This window comes from Arachis hypogaea, chromosome 1, assembly GCF_003086295.3.
Source record: "Arachis hypogaea cultivar Tifrunner chromosome 1, arahy.Tifrunner.gnm2.J5K5, whole genome shotgun sequence".
Lineage (NCBI taxonomy): Eukaryota > Viridiplantae > Streptophyta > Magnoliopsida > Fabales > Fabaceae > Arachis > Arachis hypogaea.
This window is the reverse complement of record NC_092036.1, coordinates 101926920-101944527: the sequence shown is the minus strand read 5'-3', so window position 1 is coordinate 101944527 and position 17608 is coordinate 101926920. Positions and strand designations below refer to the sequence as shown.

Sequence of the window (17608 nt, the reverse complement as noted above, 5' to 3'; positions counted from 1 at the left end):
TTAACAGATTTCAATCAACGCTTGCACGTTCTTCTTCATGCCGTTATTGCATGTTCTCTTTCGTTATCGTCGTCACCAACACCACCATCACCACCTCCTCCTCCTCTTCCTCTTCCTCTTCTTCCTTCTTTTTTCATTGGAATTTCTTCTCCTCCTTCCTTTTCCTCCTTATCTCGTTGTTGAAGATAATGAATAATTCAAGTTCAGATTATCAATTGAACTAAAACGAAATAGATTATTATTTTGAATCCAATCAAGTGCTGAACTGTAGTTAAATTCTAGTTAACTTTTTTGTTAGTAACTTATGATTTTGTAGGTGAATAATATTTTATCGTTGATGGTTTGAATTGAATGTAATGTAAAAGTTATGCATTAAAGAAAATATTTTTCTATATTTGCAGCAAATTTGAGTGTAACATAAAGATATTTGGGTGTAACATAAAGATATTTGGGTGTAACACGAAGATATTTGGGTATATTCTTTAAGAATTTTTGGTGTATGTGTGCTGATAAATTCTACATAATTCAAAACTCTTCTTTTCTTTCCTCCTCATTTTCTGCTGCTTCTTCTTCTTCTTTTTTTATCATCATCATCTTCTTCTTCTTTTTTTTCTTATTCATCTGTTTTTTTTATTTTAACTTCTCAAGTTTCTTCTTCTTTTACTCTTTAAACAATAATAAAAACATAAAAAAAAATCAAACAAAGAAGAAGAAGAAATACATAATGGTACAAAATTACTTGGAAGAGGATGAACTTACATTCATTCAACTAAAAGAAAGAAAGAAATAAGGAAAAGAAGAAGAAAAAAAAAATGCAACCTTAGAGGAAACACTTTTTATGTATTTGCAGCAAATTTGGGTGTAACACAAAGATATTTGGGTGTATTCTTTAAGAATTTTTAGTGTATGTGTGCTGATAAGTTTTGCATAATTCAAAACTCTTCTTCTTCCTCCTTCTCATCTTCTGCTTCTTCTTCTTCTTCTTTTTCATCTTTTGCATAATTCAAAACTCTTATTCTTTAAGAATTTTTAGTGTATGTGTGCTGATAAGTTTTGCATAATTCAAAACTCTTCTTCTTCCTCCTTCTCATCTTCTGCTTCTTCTTCTTCTTCTTTTTCATCATCATTATCATCTTCTTCTTTTTTTCTTATTTTATCTTCTCAAATTTTTCTTGTTTTACTCATTTAACAAGAATGAAAACAAAAAAAATCAAATAAAGAAGAAGAAAAAACACATAATGATACAAAATTATTTGAAAGATGATGAACTTACATTCGTTTAACTAAAAGAAAGAAAGAAATAAAAAAGAAGAAGAAGAAGAAGAAGAAAAATGCAGCATTATTAGAAGAAACACTTTTCTGTATTTGCAGCAAATTTGGGTGTAACACGAAGATATTTGGGTGTATTCTTAAGAATTTTTGGTGTATATGTGCTGATAAGTTCTGCATAATTCAAAACTCTTCCTCTTTCTCCTCCTCATCTTTTGCTACTTCTTTTTCTTCATCTTCTTATTTCATATTTTCATAATTCTTTTTGGGAGAAAAAAATCAAATAAAGAAGAAACGCAAAGAAGAAGGAGAAGAAGAAGTAAGAGGAGGAGAAGGAGAAGAAGTAAGAGGAGGAGAAGGAGGAGAAACGCAAAGCGCGCTTTGAAAACCGCTGAGTAGCGCGTGTTAACACGCTCGTATGGGTGAATATCTTTTTGTTGGGTTTGGCCCAACTTGTATGATTTGTAAACCAAAATGACTTATATATGTAGCACTTCTCTTATAAAAATAAGACATATAAGTCGTTATATTAGTTAAATCTGTTATTTTTATTTGAACAAATTGTTCTTTAAAAAATGTGATGTAAGGACCTATATATCTTATTTTTAAAAAATTCAACTACGTCAACGTAATAAATTTTTTTGGGAGACGAAAATGTCCGATAAAATTTTTTTTAGATACCTATTTAAAAATATATTTTAATTTAATAATAAATTTAAGCAATAATTTTACTAGTATTATCTTCTAATTAATAAATTTATAATAATAATTAAGTTATCTTTTTAAGAAAAAATTATCCTATTATTTTATTATTTTATGTTACATATCAAATAATATATATACATATATATTTGAATTTTTGGAATAAAATTATAAGTTGTAAAGTTATTTGATATTCAACAATATTAAAGGAAATTCATTCAAAAAATACTTAGATTTATTTTAATTTTTTATAATTTTATTTTCTTTAACTTATTATATAAACGATTTTAGAATTTTATTCGACGACAAAAAATATTTTTAGTGAAGTAGAATTTATATGAGGAGAAATGTTATAAGACCAGTAAAATTTATTGTTTTTGGTTAGCAATTAGTCATTAATATTTAAAAGTGTGAAATAAAAATATATTGTTAGATTATTAAGTTAAAATAATTAAACTGATAGTTAAAAATGTTGGATAAAAATAATAAATTTTGTTGGTCTTTGAATTTTTTTTCTTTATATGAGTCAAGTTTTGTTTAAATATTAACAAATATATGAATTTTGTATTTAATTATCAATTTTTTTGTTTAAATTTAATTTATGTATCAAAATCAAATAGAAAACATTTTTCGGTTCTCTTTTTTATATTTTATAAAAAATTCAACTTAAAAAAAATATTTTAATATATATAATAAATTGTCAGAATTAATTTTTATAATATTATACGATAAAATTTATTATAACATAATTTTTTATTTTAACAGTTATATATTATTTTAAAATTAATTATAAAATCAAAACTCTTTTATTATTATTTTAATTATTTAAAAATTGTGTACAAATTTTTTATGGCATTAGTTTTTTGTGTGTATTGTCTATTACACGAGTCTAACTATAGTTGAAATAAAGAAGTGAAGGAAGTTCCTTTGGGAGAATAGTAGAAGACTAGCAGCAGAATGAGTGGGATCATTTATGAGTTCCTACAACGGCAATAATGGAAGATAAATTTTATTATAGATAATGTCTGATACGTAGACATTGAATTCCGACGTTTCTCAGTGTCAAAGTCACAGATTCAATGAGTGTCGGCCACCGCAATAATAATGCCCCAAATTTTTATGGACAATTTGATGAAAAGAAAGTATAGGGAGCACCGCTTTTCCTTTTTTTTTTTAAAATAACTTAGATAATGAATTAAAAAAAGTTAATTTTAATTTTAAAATTTAAATGTTAAATTAATTAAATATAATTTTTATTTTGAATTTGGCTTTTAACCTCTACAAACTCTTCCTCTCACACCTGCCTTGTGTCCTTGCTTCCCACAATCTCCCGGCATCTCTCACGAATCACCGCAAGTGTTTTGGCTTCTTCATGCACCCGCAACTGCCGCACGTATCTGTACTTCATCGCGCCTCTCCAATTGCCGCACGCAGTCCACCAGTCTCGTCACACTTTTATTCTATTCGTCGTTGGAGGCAGCTCAGTCTCATCATGTCGCTGTAAGCAGCCCAACTTTGTCTTCAATCGCGCCACGGTGACTGCCGCACGCAGCCTAGCCTCGTCACACCTCCATCGTGCAAATTTAATACTTGAAATTCAACTAAGTCGGGATTTTTTTCTTTTTTTTTGTTTTCTTGTGAAAATTCTGGTAGAAATAACTATTTTACCAAGCAGACAAAGGACCGTGATTTTTTATTTCTCCAGCTATTTTAGTTGTATAAGTTTTGTATGAGTCTTTTTATTTCTATTTACATTACGGTGAAATTCTTGAAGATTGACTTGCTATTTTTTATTTATTATATACGTCGTTGTAAGCAGCCCAGCTTCGTCCTCCATCGCGCCGCGGTGACTGCCTTTGCCCCCCACCTCCATTGCGCTGATGCAAGCAGCCCAGTTTCTTCCTGCGCATGCAGATGTTTAGTTTTCATGCAAATGGGATATTTATTTTTCATGCAAATAAGATGTTTGTTCTTAATGCGAATGAGATGTTTGTTCGTAATACGGAACGACTCACTTGCACTCGGAGTTGGTGATGGCGGGAGACGCGAGCTCGGGAGCGTTCTCGCTGACGAAGGGGATTGCGTTTATTTTTAATGTGAATGAAATGTTTGTTCTTCATAAAAATGTGATCTTTGTTCTTAATACGGAACGATTCACTTGCACTTGGGGTTGGTGACGACGGAAATTGGGAGCTTTCTCGCCAGAGAGAGGGACTGCGTGCTGGCATAGGTGACGGATGTCTGATTACGGTGAAAAGGAATTTTGGGTTAGAAGAGGGTGTAGAGGGTGTACTTAGTTCAAAGTGAAATTAGGTAAGAGTGGTGGGGTTGGGGTGAAAGTGAAATTGGATGGTAATTGTAAGACCTAGACTTTTGAAAATTTTATTATAAACCAATTTCAAATTCAATTATTTATTTATAACTTTAATCTCAGAAATTTCTTTATTAAAGATAATTAAAGCAAGTTTCGAGTAATTGAATTTGAAAGAAACTAAGATTCTCATCCAATTTTATAATTATTGAGTTATTTTCTAAATTTAAAGATATAACGTAGTAATTATGAAATAATAAAATTTTATATGATTTAATTTAAATAGTTGATATTCTTTATAATTCAATACTTTAAGTTTTAGAAATAAAGAAAATTAATCTTAATATCTTATAATTTTAATTAAAGTATTTGATTTTAAATTAATTAATATTTTGGTACAACAAATAATATTTTAAAATAATTTTTAAGAATTTAATTAGATTTCAAATTAATACGCTATGTCCTAATTTTATAAAATTCTAATTTTGAAGTGAATTCTAATATATATATATATATATATATATATATATATATATATATATTGAAAAGGATAAATAGGTTTTTGATCTTTTGTCCCATGGACATTTATATTTTTGAGGATTTAAAAATACATTTAAGTCCTTCTATCTAATTTGATCCATTTTAAAAACAATCCTACATGTACATTCGTATATCAGTCAGGTCAGTACAACAAAAGTCATGTTTAATATTTTTGTTAGATCTGCCAGACCCAAGTGAATAGTGACCTTAAATAATTTAACCATGTTTTGTGGATATTATTTATTACCTACTTTGTTGATTTTTTTCGATAATGTTAGACAGAAAAAATGTAATAATAGTTTTTGCTCTTTTAAAATATATCATCAGATTTTATTAAGGTTTAAGTACTTTTTTTGTCCCTAAGGTATTGAGTCAAAATCAAAATTATTTTCGATCTTTTTTTTTTATTAAAATCATCCTCAACGTTACAAAACGTTATAAAATCATTCTTTTGTCCAAAAATAATATTTTTCGATAATTTTACCCTTAGACAAAAATTAAAAAATCCTCTATCCTTCACCACTAACCTCTGCATCATCATTACCATGGCCACTGTCACCAGAATAATCATACTTTCTTTTTTTCTATTATCAGTTCTTCATCCTAAATCAGTACCACCTAGCCACTACCTCCAATCCTTTTCTTTTCACCAGAACAACAACAATTTAATAATAATCACCACTTTTTTTCTTTGTGCAACAATTTAACAACAACAACTACTACAAAATAAAATCAATAAAAATTTTATATTAAACAACAATTCAATAATTATTAAGAACAATTTTAAATCCAAAATCAACAACAAAATAAAAAAAGAAAAAAATAAACGAAGATGAAAATAAGAACAACGAAAAAAAAGAGCGCAAGGGAAGAAAATAGCAACAAAAAACTCAAAATCGAAGTGTCTCTTCTGCCCATTTTAAAACTGTTCTACAGCCACAAGCCCATAAATTTCTTCTGTCTTCGATACTCTTGGTGAATTGGGTGAATAAACAAACGTTTCAATTGAAAAATTTATTGACCTATATCGAAATTCAACTTTAAACTGATATCTTTGGGCTTGACATTGAAGAAGGAGACTGAAACTGGAAGGCGAGGCAGACGTCAATAGAGAAAAGGTTGAGGCTGGTGATAGAGAGGGAGAAGAATGTGGAAAAGGAGGCAGGATAGAGGTGGTGGGATGGCAGAAAGGGAAAAAAGAGAAGAGTAAGAAATAAGAAGGAAGAAGGGGGGCATGAGAGGAGTTGGAAGAGAGAGTTGGTAAGAGGAAGGGAATGGTGAGGAAAGACTAGAGGAAAGCGAAGAGATAAGGGGTTGGGAAAGGTTTATTTTATTTTTTAATATTATTTTTAATTAAGGGTAAAATTGTCCGAAAAATATTTTTTATTGACAAAAGAACGATTTTATAACATTCTATAATGTTGAGAATGATTTTAATAAAAAAAGATCGGGGACGATTTTGATTTTGATTTTGACCCAAAATTTCAGTATTTCAGTACCTACGAAAAGTAAGGACACAGGGGACTGAAATTCTTAGAGACGGATACTGAAACTTTAATAACATTTTATAGCTAAAATACCCTCATTTCAATGAATTAATTCCAATTTTATCTTTTGTGCAAATTAAATTAGAGTTTTATTCTTGTTTCAATTTCTGTCTCTCACTTTGCACCAAACAAAATACTGAAATTTATTTCAATCTCTGTCTCTCAATCTCAGTCTTTCGGTCTCTGTCTCTTTATCAAACGCTATCTTAGGGGCGAAAAAATTACTTAACCCTTTTATTAAAATTACCCTACTCTAATTAAACCCAAAATCTCCAAATCAAAACCCTAATTTTTGACTTAACCCGAATCCTAGCCAGTAGCTACCCAACCCCCACACACTCACACAACATACTACCTACACACGCACAGACTCACAACGCATACACTCCACACAAAAGCACACACACACCCCTGAAGAAGAGAGGGAGAGGATCAAAGAAGACAGAGTGCGGGAGGGAAAAGCAGACCTCCTAGCTTGCGATCGCATCGCTGTTCGTGCCATTCCCGAAGAGACCGCGCGAGAGAGAGAGAGTGAGATGCAAAGGAGAGAAGGCCGTGGGTCGCCGTCCATGAAGTCGTTGTCGCCTGTCCATCCACGAGCCACCGCAAAGAGAAAGAGTTGTGTTGCCCAGCCGCGTCGCCATCCAAGAAGTTCGCCTCCGCTACTGTTGTCCGTGCCGCCGTCTGGGTCGCATAGAGGAGGGAGGAGGCGCGCGTATGGTCGCTGCCACGTTTTGTTCCGTCATTGCCTTCGCAGAGGTCTAAGTCGCCGGAGTTTCACGCTGCCTCTGTCGCCCGAAACCCCGTTGCCGTCGCCAAAAAACACTGTCGGTAAGGGGTTTTAAGTTTGGTTTCTATTCTTTTGGGTTCCGGGAATGTTATTGATGCTGCGTGATTCTTACAGTCGCTTTCACTGGGTTTTTGCTCACTGTAGTCGCTTGAAGTTATTGTCGGAGCTACTGCCAGGTCGATTCGGAGTCGCAGCTGATTTGTTTTGTTATTTCAGTAAGTAATTATGTTTTGAAAACCCTTGTGTTAGTATTCTGTTCTGTTTGGTTAATAAATATGAGGTTTGGTAACGTAGGGTCGAGTTCTGGTGGTTACATGTCGCTTTTACGTTATTGAAGGTTGCGGTTGTTGCTGATTTCGGGTTAAGAGAAAAGGTTTTGTTGGCACATTTGGGATATAGTTTCGACAATCGAGGTAGGGACTTTTTCTAAACTCAATTTTATAGTTTGAAATTGTTATAAATGGATATCAATGTGAGAAATACACTTTTAGTGATTATATAAGTCTTTATATTGTGTGGCTGTTTTGGATGAATATGATTATATATTTGATTGGATTATATTTTGGTTTTGATAAATGGACTGTTGTTGAATTGTCTCTTTAAGATTTTGGAAATGAGTTTGACAAGTTGATAATAATTTTATTTTGAATCGGTTTCCTTGAGATATGAAAATGATATGAATGTTTGGATTTATCTTGCTTTTGAACTGATTTGGTTTTAGATGTAAGGTCCTACATCGGTTGGGGAGGAGAACGAAGCATGCCTTATAAGGGTGTGGATACCTCTCCATAGCATGACGCGTTTTGACGAGTGAGTGTGGGGGACTTTGATTATCATGCCTATCGTCAAAGACAAAACCGTGAGGCATTGTGTACCAAAGCGGACAATATCGTGTTAGCGGGTGGTCTGGGCTCTTACAGATGATATCAGAGCCGGAGCCTGGATCGATGTGCTAGCGAGGGCGCTGGGCTCCCTTAGGGGGGTGGATTGTAAGGTCCCACATCGGTTAGGGAGGGGAACGAAGCATGCCTTATAAAGGTGTGGATACCTTTTCCTAGCATGACGCATTTTGACGAGTGAGTGTGGGGGGCTTCGGCTATCATCCCTATCGTCGAAGGCAAAATCGTGAGACCTTGTGTGCCAAAACGGATAATATCGTGCTAGTGGGTGGTCTGGGCTATTACATTAGACCAGTTAAAAAGGGTTGCTGAATGGTTTGGTTGGGACCCGAAAAGGATGACAAAGTCCAAGTTTTAGGAGAGATATTATCGAAATTTTTATAAAAATCTGAGAATATGTTTAAAAGGTTATTTAGAAAGGTTTGGATTTGAGAAATCGTATTATTTGATTTATTAAGAAAATAGTTATGTTTTTTTAGTTTAATTTATTTAAGAAAAGAATTACTTTACGATTTTAAATAACTGAAAAAAAGTATTATGTTCTAATATCGATTTTAAATATAAAAAAGGGCTTATGTTTTTAGTTGGACTTAAGGATTTTGTTCAAAGGAGCTTTTAATGATTTTAAAGGAAATTGGACTTTTGTTTTGATTTAGGAACCTTATTTAGTCGATTTAGTATAGGAAGCAATGATTTTTACGGATCTGTAATGAATTTAAGAAATTAAAATTTGGTGGGTTCCTCCTTAAAATCTTGAGACTTTGCTACGATGGTTAATTTATAAGAGTGAATGATTTTTGAGTCTTTTCAAAAAAAATTCCAATTTGGTATGACTTTGAAGTTGCTGACATTTTCGGAGATTGTTAACAAAAAGAATGGATTTTGATTTTAAAGAAAATTATTTTGAGAAATTAAAAATTGATTATGAGTTTAAGTATGTGGTTGTGAAATGCATTGTTCACCATTGTAGAAATTGTGGCAGTCTCCTGCTTACGTTCGGATGTGAGGGTTGTGGCAGTCTTCCTCTCACGTGACAAGCATTGATTCGAAAAGTTGCTATGTGCCTTCGGCAAGGGCTGTGGCAGTCTTCTGTTTGTCGAGTTAGTGGTGCCAGAGTAGGGGTCGAGGCAGTCTCCCACCTACGTTGAGATGTGAGGGTTGTGGCAGTCTCCCGCTCACATAACCTTTCTGCCGCAAGAGTGAACTCGGTCACTATAACCTGAAGAAAGAGTGTGATGGGCACTATATCTACGGGTAAATAGTGTGCAGGACACTATATCCTTGGTGTAGCAGATTTTCTGTTGCATGAGTGTGCAGGGCACTATATCCCTAGTATGGCAGAAAGGCAACATTCCCGAAGATGTGTTGGGTTGGCATTTTGAACCGACAAGTGATATCACGAGCCAATAGGATAGACATTCATCATATGCATCTATGTGACATTGTTTGGGTGTGCATATTGTAATTTGTTTGCTTATGTGAATAATTATGTTTAACTGCTAATTGTTATACTTGATGTAACTGCTTTGTTTGTATTTGAACTTCTCTACTTGTGTTTGTAACTGAAATTAGTTGGATTGTGGTGAATTGGATGTTGATTGAGTTGTTTGGGTCTGAGGGCGTGATTGATTATGTGATAGACCAGAGATCGTGATTGGTTTGAGTTTTCGGTTTAGTAAAGTATGAAAAATCAAACTGGTTTAGTATAGACTTAATGAACCTATACTTGGAACAGTTTGGTCATTCATACTGTCTAGGAAAACTTTTAATATTTGATACAAAATGTTTTGGGTTTTGAAGAATAAATGAATTTCTCTTTTAAAAAGTATTTCAGATTTTTAAATGTAAACCTTTGGTTTTTGAAACGATATATAAGGCGACAATGGTCACTGTACTCTGAAAACAGTTTTATTTTACGTATCTTATTATAACGATTCTGTAACCCTATAGTGAGAACCAGCGAGAACGATGTTCTCATTCCTTTACAGGTGTTTCTTTTTTGGGATATGGACGAAGAAGTCACGAAGAGTTTATTTCGTTTCTGTTTATATGATGTATTGTATTGTTTTAGATATTATGTTTTTTCCCCGCCTTTATCTTTACACATTTTGTAAAAGGGATAGGATTTGTATTATGTAATGCTTGTGAGTCAATATTATATAATTTTTTATTTATTAATTATATTTTTTGTATAATAATATAAAATATTTATTTATTTCTTATGTAAAATTATTTTTAAAATAATTTAAAAAATATAATTTATAACTTAAAAAAAATATTTTTATTTTATTATTAAAAATTTAATAAACACACTAAAAAATATCTATTTTATTAATAACATCCAAACAAATTTAAAGTGATAAAATAAAAAATTAATTATTTTTAAATTAAGTTAATAAGACTTATATATAATAGAGTTATAAATTAAATAATAATTAATTTATTATTTTATTATTTTATTAACTTTTTTATTTTAAATTATCTAAATTTGTTAGAGAAAAATTCAGTTTGGATAAGTTAATAAATAGTTTTTTTTAACTTATGAAAAGTTATAAAATTTATGTTTGGTGTAAATTTTTAAAATTAAATTATAATTTTTAAAAAAGTTATTTAAGTGTTGATAGAAAAATTTAAAAAATAACTTATGTTATAATAAAAGATTTATTATTTTTTTTAATTAAATATTTTTTAAATTAAAAAATCAAACACAAAATAACATATTTATAAATTATTTTTAATACAAATATTTATTGTTTTATCTTTTTTAAATAAATTAATTAAATTATTTACCCAAATTAAATCTTACTCTACTTACTTGGCCAAGTTTTCACTTCTTTAATGATTTGATTCTGAATTTAATTTTGATATATTAAAATCACATGAAAATCTAATTATATAATTATCTTTTATATTGATAACATAAATAATTATTTAAAATAAACTTTTGCGCTGCGAATGGAAATTAAACTATAGTATTAATATTGGAATGCTTGGGCATGCTCGTTCTTTATCTCTTGTTCCTCTTGAGGGGTTAGTTCTTGCTTAATGTTGAAGATCTTGCGGATTTCACTTTGACTCTTGCCTTTTATCATGTCCCCTATTTTATTGGTTGTGAGATCCAGAAGACTCTTGATGTTTAAGTAGTTTGAAGCCAAAACCAGGTCAAACAGTTTTTCTGGTTGGTCAACCTTCAAGAATTCATCATCCCACTTGGAAGAAGATTCAGATTCAGATTCAGATTCAGTAGTGTGCTTCTTGCAATATTCAATCACCTTCTTCAGTGTTCTGCTATTCACTAAAGAAATTGAAATTTCATCACTAGCAGCAGCAGGATTAGCCTTGATGACATCTTCAATTGTTTGTGACATAACTGCAACTTTATAGTCCACTTCAAACACATCTCCATCAGAACTCACCAATTTTATTCTCTTTGATGAAACTATTGGATTCTCATGTAATTTCTCTTCCTGTATAACCAATTGGATGCATCATTATTCAGTGATTGATTTGATTATGCTTATACAAATATTTTCATTCACTTATTTAGGTTGTGTTTGGAATTAATTATTTTGTTACTTCTTATAGTTTATCAAATTTACAATTAGCTCTTTATATTTTTTTTCTTTTCAATTAAGTTCTTACACCGTTTTTAATTTTGTAATTAGGTCCTTATTAGTGCAAAGACGGTTGGAGTTAACTAAATATTTGTTTCGAAAATTGAATGTATCTACAATTAAAAACTTAATTAGATTTTTGACCATATATGTTTTGGAAAAAATACTTCGTTAATTTTAATGTTTTTGATATGAAAAGAACCTAATTGTAAAATTAAAAATAGCGTAGAGACTCAATTGAAAAAAATAAAAATAAAACTAATTATAAATTTAGTAAAATTATAGAAACCAAACATAGTAATTAAATCTTATGTTTTGACACTATCTATTTGTTTAGTTTTGAAAATAAATATAAAAGATTTGGATCTTCTAAATTTTAGATTTTACTTGAGAGGGTAACGTGATCTCTCACCATTTATTTCATAGGTGAGATCAAGAGAAAATATAAGAAAAAAAAAGTCAAGGATGACAGATCACACTTAACCCAATGAATATCCAACTCGACCCCTGACAATTACTTAGAAAGGACTATGAGGCTCCCAAATAAAAAAAATACCCAACCCAACCTCTGATTTTTACTTTATAGGACTGACTAGCCCCTGTGTAAAAAAAAAAAACATTGACACAAGGGCTAATCAGTCCTATAAAAGTAAAGCTCAGGAGTCGGGTTGATTTTTTTTGTTAAGAGTCTCATTGTCTTTTTCGAGGTAATTGTCATGACCCTTTATGGTTTTTTAAGTGAAAATCTAAAATTTAGATGATCCATATTCAAAATAAAGACACAAGTTTTCTATCTCAAATACCTAAAATTTTGGAAAGAAGGTCACCTTTGGTGTGTGATCCTTAAACTTAAAGGAAGAGCTTGCTATCCAATTTGAAGCTACATCAGAATAGAATGCAACATTGTCTTTAACAAGTCTTTCTACAAAGCCTTGTGCATGGTTTTTGGTTGATCTATCTCCAATCTCTGGGTGGATAGCCACAATGTTGTTAATCAATTTCCAATCCACCTTCTCTCCTGCACTTTCCTCATGAATCTGCATTTGTATAAAATAACCATCATTTGGAACGTTACAATAAGGTTTTAGTGTAGCTATGTGTCTCTATATACATTTGAAAATAGAAAACATAATTATACCATGGATAATATAGCATCCCCTACTTGTTGATTCATCTCATCATCAAATACCTGAGGCACATAAATGAAACATTGGTAATAAAATTGGGAAAGAGCAAAACCAATTTATATAACGAAATCACAAATTTAATTTTCATACACCGTCAGCATAAAAATTTTTCATACAATTAACTAATCGTGTATTGTCACATTATTACTTAAAAAAATTATCTAAACTCATGAATCTGATCAAATAATTGTATACTTTTTACACTATCAATGCATCAAAATTAAACTTTATATATAACATGAGAAAATCATATATTATTACCAAGTCATAGAAAGACAACAAACTTGTTTCTTCAGTAGAAGGGTGCCCAAATCTGGGGAGATAGTATCTGTCAAGATAATGAAAGAATCTTAAGAGCCAGTAAGTCAAAGTTTTGTGATTGGACCATCTTGTGAGTAGTTCTCTCAACAGAATGTCATCTTTCTTTCCTCTCAAAGATGGAAGAACCTAGTGAAAAAAAATAATACAAAAAAACCATTAATTCCAATAATATCAATTATCATGATGCCAACAACAAAAAATTAGACATAACCTTGGAACTAATGTAATCTTCAATGGCCTTCTTGTATTGGAAATAGAGCAGCTTGGCATTCTCTTCTCCAAGTTTCTCAGTACACAATTCATAAACAATTCTAGGCACAAAAATTAAGGACCACCCATACATTATCTTAGAATATCATCAAATTAAAAAATGTAGCATAGTTAAAAAAGAAATTAATTTTGATGCACTCTGACTGTAAATAGCCATCCAAAAGAACGGATATAATTGCACGATTGTATAAAATATTTTACACTATCAGTGCATCAAAATTAAACTCTAAAACAAATTGAGCAGTGAATTAAATTTGGAAGGATGCGTATAATAGGAGATGTAATCTTTGCTTGTGAAAGAATCAAGCCCTTCTGCTACACTGATGGTTCTGTTTATAGCTTTCTGAAGTAAAGACCATGTTTCCTCAAAACTCTTGCTGGAGCTTTTGCATTCTTCCATGGTGGAACTCATAGGTTCAGAATCAGCAGCAACAAAGAGATTGGAAGAGGGAAATAATAATAGGGAAAGAGAAAGAGTTAAGTGCAAAAGGAGATGATGATAGTTCATTTTGACTTTGGTTAAAGAAAATAAATATTAAGAGTTGACTAAACCATTTGATTTATATCTACATTCTACACATCATATATTGCAAGGAAATATCTACGCTCATTAATTTCTTAGCCGCCATGTTTGAAAATTCTAAATAAATATGTTCGTTTATTTTTTTATTCTGGGGTGCTAAAGAATTAGTCCTAGCATAACTTTGAAGTGTTAAAAAATATTTTAACAACAATAAAAGTATTTCGGCAAATAATAACGTGGTAGAAAATAACATAGAGAATACAACACTCTTTAAAAGATAATTTTAAATTTTGCTTTTTTAAGCATATAATTAACCTGATTAACCAGTTGTCGGTGCAAAGTGCAAACACTAACGTTTTTTATTTTGTGTGTGTGTGTGTTATGAAGATAAAAATATTGATGGTGAGTATGGGCCTTACTATAAACCTTTAAGATTTAAGCTGTCTAATACCGTAGGTCATTTTATTTCAAAAGCCCAAAATGTCTTCAAACATATTTATTATTATTGATTTTTATTAGTGACCTTTTGGTTAAATGGTTCGCATAATTGATATACAAATAAAGGTAGAGACTTTTGTGCCCTTTCTATTCGGCATTTATGTATGTATCCAATAATCACGGGACTTGGAAAACCTACAGAACAAAAAGCAATAAAAATTAGTGCTGCCTAACCAAGGAATAACTAATAAGTATTTAGCGGCAAACCCTTAAATGGAGCTCAGTACCGCGACGGATTAGTCCTTGACCTGCCGGGTTGGGGGATACCGTGGGAAACCAAAAAAAAAAAAAAAAAACTAATAAGTATTTAAACGGAGTTCAATATCAAGGCATATTCATTTTTGACCTGGTAAGTTGGAAAATATGGTGAAAAAAAAAATATAAGGGTTGCTGTATAGTTTGGTAGCTTGTTAATTATGTGAACTTTTAATTAAAATATGGTTTAATTATTCTATAAATCTTTATAATTTTATCGAATTTTTAATTAGATCTCTATATTATTTTTTTTAATTAAATCTCTACTGCTACTGTTATAAAAACGTTTAAAATAACAAAATATTCTATTAAAAATTAAAATATTCTAAAGTTAAGGATTCTAAACCTAATTGAAGATACTTAAATATTTTTTAAATTTCAAAATTATCCTTTTCATTTCGATCTTCAATAATTCTACAGGAATTCTTCTCTTAGTACTGAGTAGTGCTTCTTCTTCTCGTCCATCATTGTTCTGCCCTCTGTGTTTAGTGTCATTGTTCCGTCTTCCACCGTTGTGAGACTGTAGCGATCCCACTCAGACTTGTAATGAAGCTTTTGTTCTGTGTTGTCATTGAATTCTTTATTGCGAGCGTTGCACGTTAATTCCGGCATCATTTTGAAAGCGATTCTGTTTATTAGTTGAATGATTTAGATGAAGTTCAATTGGGATGGTTTGTTCAAAGAAGAAGAAAGGATTGTATTTGGATAGAAGTCAAAGAAGGTGAAAAGTGAAGGTTCGTTTTCTTGTCGGCGAAATGGAATGAAAAAGAAAAACGATAAAGAAAGGGTACTCACTTGTGCTTGTGCAATAGCTTTTGTCATTCTTCTTTTTTTTAATATATATTTTTTTATTGTTTGAAACTGAATCTGAACCTGTACTTTTTTGCTCTTTGACCCGCTTTCTGAAAGAGCCTAGTAGCGGAAACAACACAAATATCCAACACAAGAACAATAAGGAAGCACTTACAATACAATATCGCAGTAACTATAACAAGCAAATATAGCAAATAAAACAATAACAAAAACACACCGAGATTTTAACGTGGAAAACCCCTCAATGTGAGAGGTAAAAATCACGGGTCGTCCAGACCAATGAAATAGCTCCACTATAATCAAATGAGGTACAAGAGAGTCTCAAACAAAGCACAAAAACGTGCATATAACCAGCCAAAATATCAAAGCACCAAAGCTCACAAATAAGAAGCAAGAAGATGAAATATACCAAAAAAATAGAGCTACTGTCGAAGCCAATTTCTCCCTCTGTAGACCTCCAATTAAAATCTCCACCGTTCAGAATGAAGAACAAGATGCGAAGAATCTACAGTCTAAATTTCACGTCAATCCAACGGTGAAAAAATGAGAAATTTTTGTTCCAAGATTGCTGCTCTGTATAAAAATAGGAAACCTAATTTCTCTCTTGTGAAACCAATTTCTCTCACTGCAAATCTTCAATCAACATCTTCACCAACCAAAATGAAGAATAAGATGATAGGAACACGTAGTTTAAATTTCAAGCCGATTCAACGATGAACAACTGAGAAACTACCATTTGAAATTTACTGTTTTGGACAAAAATGAAAATTATGTTTTTCCCTTCTTTCTCTCTTTTGGTGGATACTCTCTTTTTCTCAAAAATGACTCTCAAAATGTTGGGCTTGGACCTCACAAAGGAGAGAAAAAATCCAACACTTTCTCCGCATAGATCTGCATCTTCATTGATGCCGCTTGCAATCGCCGCACCAGTCATCTTGCGCACCTTCGTCTTCACCTTTCCCTTCACAACAGCGTCATCGTCGGCGTCGTATCTAGTCGTGCATCGTGCGCCATCATCGCATTGGGTGGTTCTACTGATATGGACGTCGTCGTCTTCTTTAGCCGATTCTGTTCCCCACAATGTATGATATGGAATTGTTGTTTGTGATTTGAATTTGTCATGGTTTTGTTACTAAACTTGGAATTTGGAATTTGTATAATTAAATTGTTGATTCTTGATCGGGAATTGTTGACTGTAATTGTGTTGATAATTTTTTTAAATATAAATTTGTTGTTGTCGACGAGTTTCTCCCTTCCCATCCATTGTTGGTGTCCATTGCTCGTCGCCTCAGATTCTATCTCTGTTCTACTTCATTTTTCTGCTTAATTCTACTTTTGTTTCAGCTTCTGTTTCATTCTGTTTCTACTTTTACTTCTGTTATTGTGTTAAAAATTTTTTATTATAAATTCTGATTATGTGCTTTGTTTGTAATTAACTGATTATGTTATGGTAAAAATTCTGATTTTGATTATGCTAATTTCTGAATTTGTGTTGATTATAGCAAAAATTTTACAATAATGGTAAAAAAGGAGTTTATTGGTAGAGGGAGAGTGGTAACAGAGGAAGAGAATAAGGAGATGGTGAATAAGGTGGAGAACAGCGAAAGTGAAAATTATAAATGTAGAATATGAGTAAATAAACAAATTTACACTTCACTAATATTTTTTAGATGTTTACTGTCAACAGGACTTAATTAAAAAAAAATATAAACACTTAATTAAAAAAATATATAGAAATTTAATTAAAAATTCGATAAAATTATAAAAATTAGAATAATTAAATCTTAAAATATTGAATGATTGAATTTCACTTCGAATAAAGTAGTATCTTACAATGGAAATGAATTCTCTCAATTGTTGAAAAAAATTAAGAGAGTAAAGTGTGATTTATAACCTTTTAACACACACTTTTATATTTTTTCTTAGTTTCACTTATAATAATTAATGATAAGAGATCACACTTTATTATTTTAATTGTTAAAAAAAATTGAGAAGATCCACTCTCCTCACAACATGTTGTTTATCCTTAAGGGAATGATTTATCGAAGTGAAAAAAAAAAGATATTGTG

At 31.2% G+C, this 17608-nt stretch overlaps 1 protein-coding gene and 1 long non-coding RNA gene across 2 annotated transcripts; one reads left to right on the top strand and one right to left on the bottom strand.

Annotated features, from left to right (window-relative positions):
- Nucleotides 1–6753: 6753 nt before the first annotated feature.
- On the top strand, nucleotides 6754–10237 carry LOC112704317 (uncharacterized). Its single transcript, XR_003154959.3, has 4 exons — nucleotides 6754–7200; nucleotides 7304–7374; nucleotides 7454–7572; nucleotides 9029–10237. It is a non-coding gene; the product is annotated as an uncharacterized lncRNA (long non-coding RNA).
- A 663-nt stretch (nucleotides 10238–10900) lies between these two features.
- LOC112704153 (cullin-like protein 3) lies at nucleotides 10901–14020 on the bottom strand. The gene is made up of 6 exons (XM_025755686.3): nucleotides 13717–14020; nucleotides 13392–13491; nucleotides 13121–13306; nucleotides 12811–12861; nucleotides 12500–12709; nucleotides 10901–11525 (listed from the first exon to the last, which is right to left on the bottom strand). The coding sequence occupies exons 1-6, from the start codon at nucleotides 13956–13958 to the stop codon at nucleotides 11034–11036; spliced, it is 1281 nt and encodes a 426-aa protein (XP_025611471.1). The 5' UTR covers nucleotides 13959–14020; the 3' UTR covers nucleotides 10901–11033.
- Nucleotides 14021–17608: the final 3588 nt, after the last annotated feature.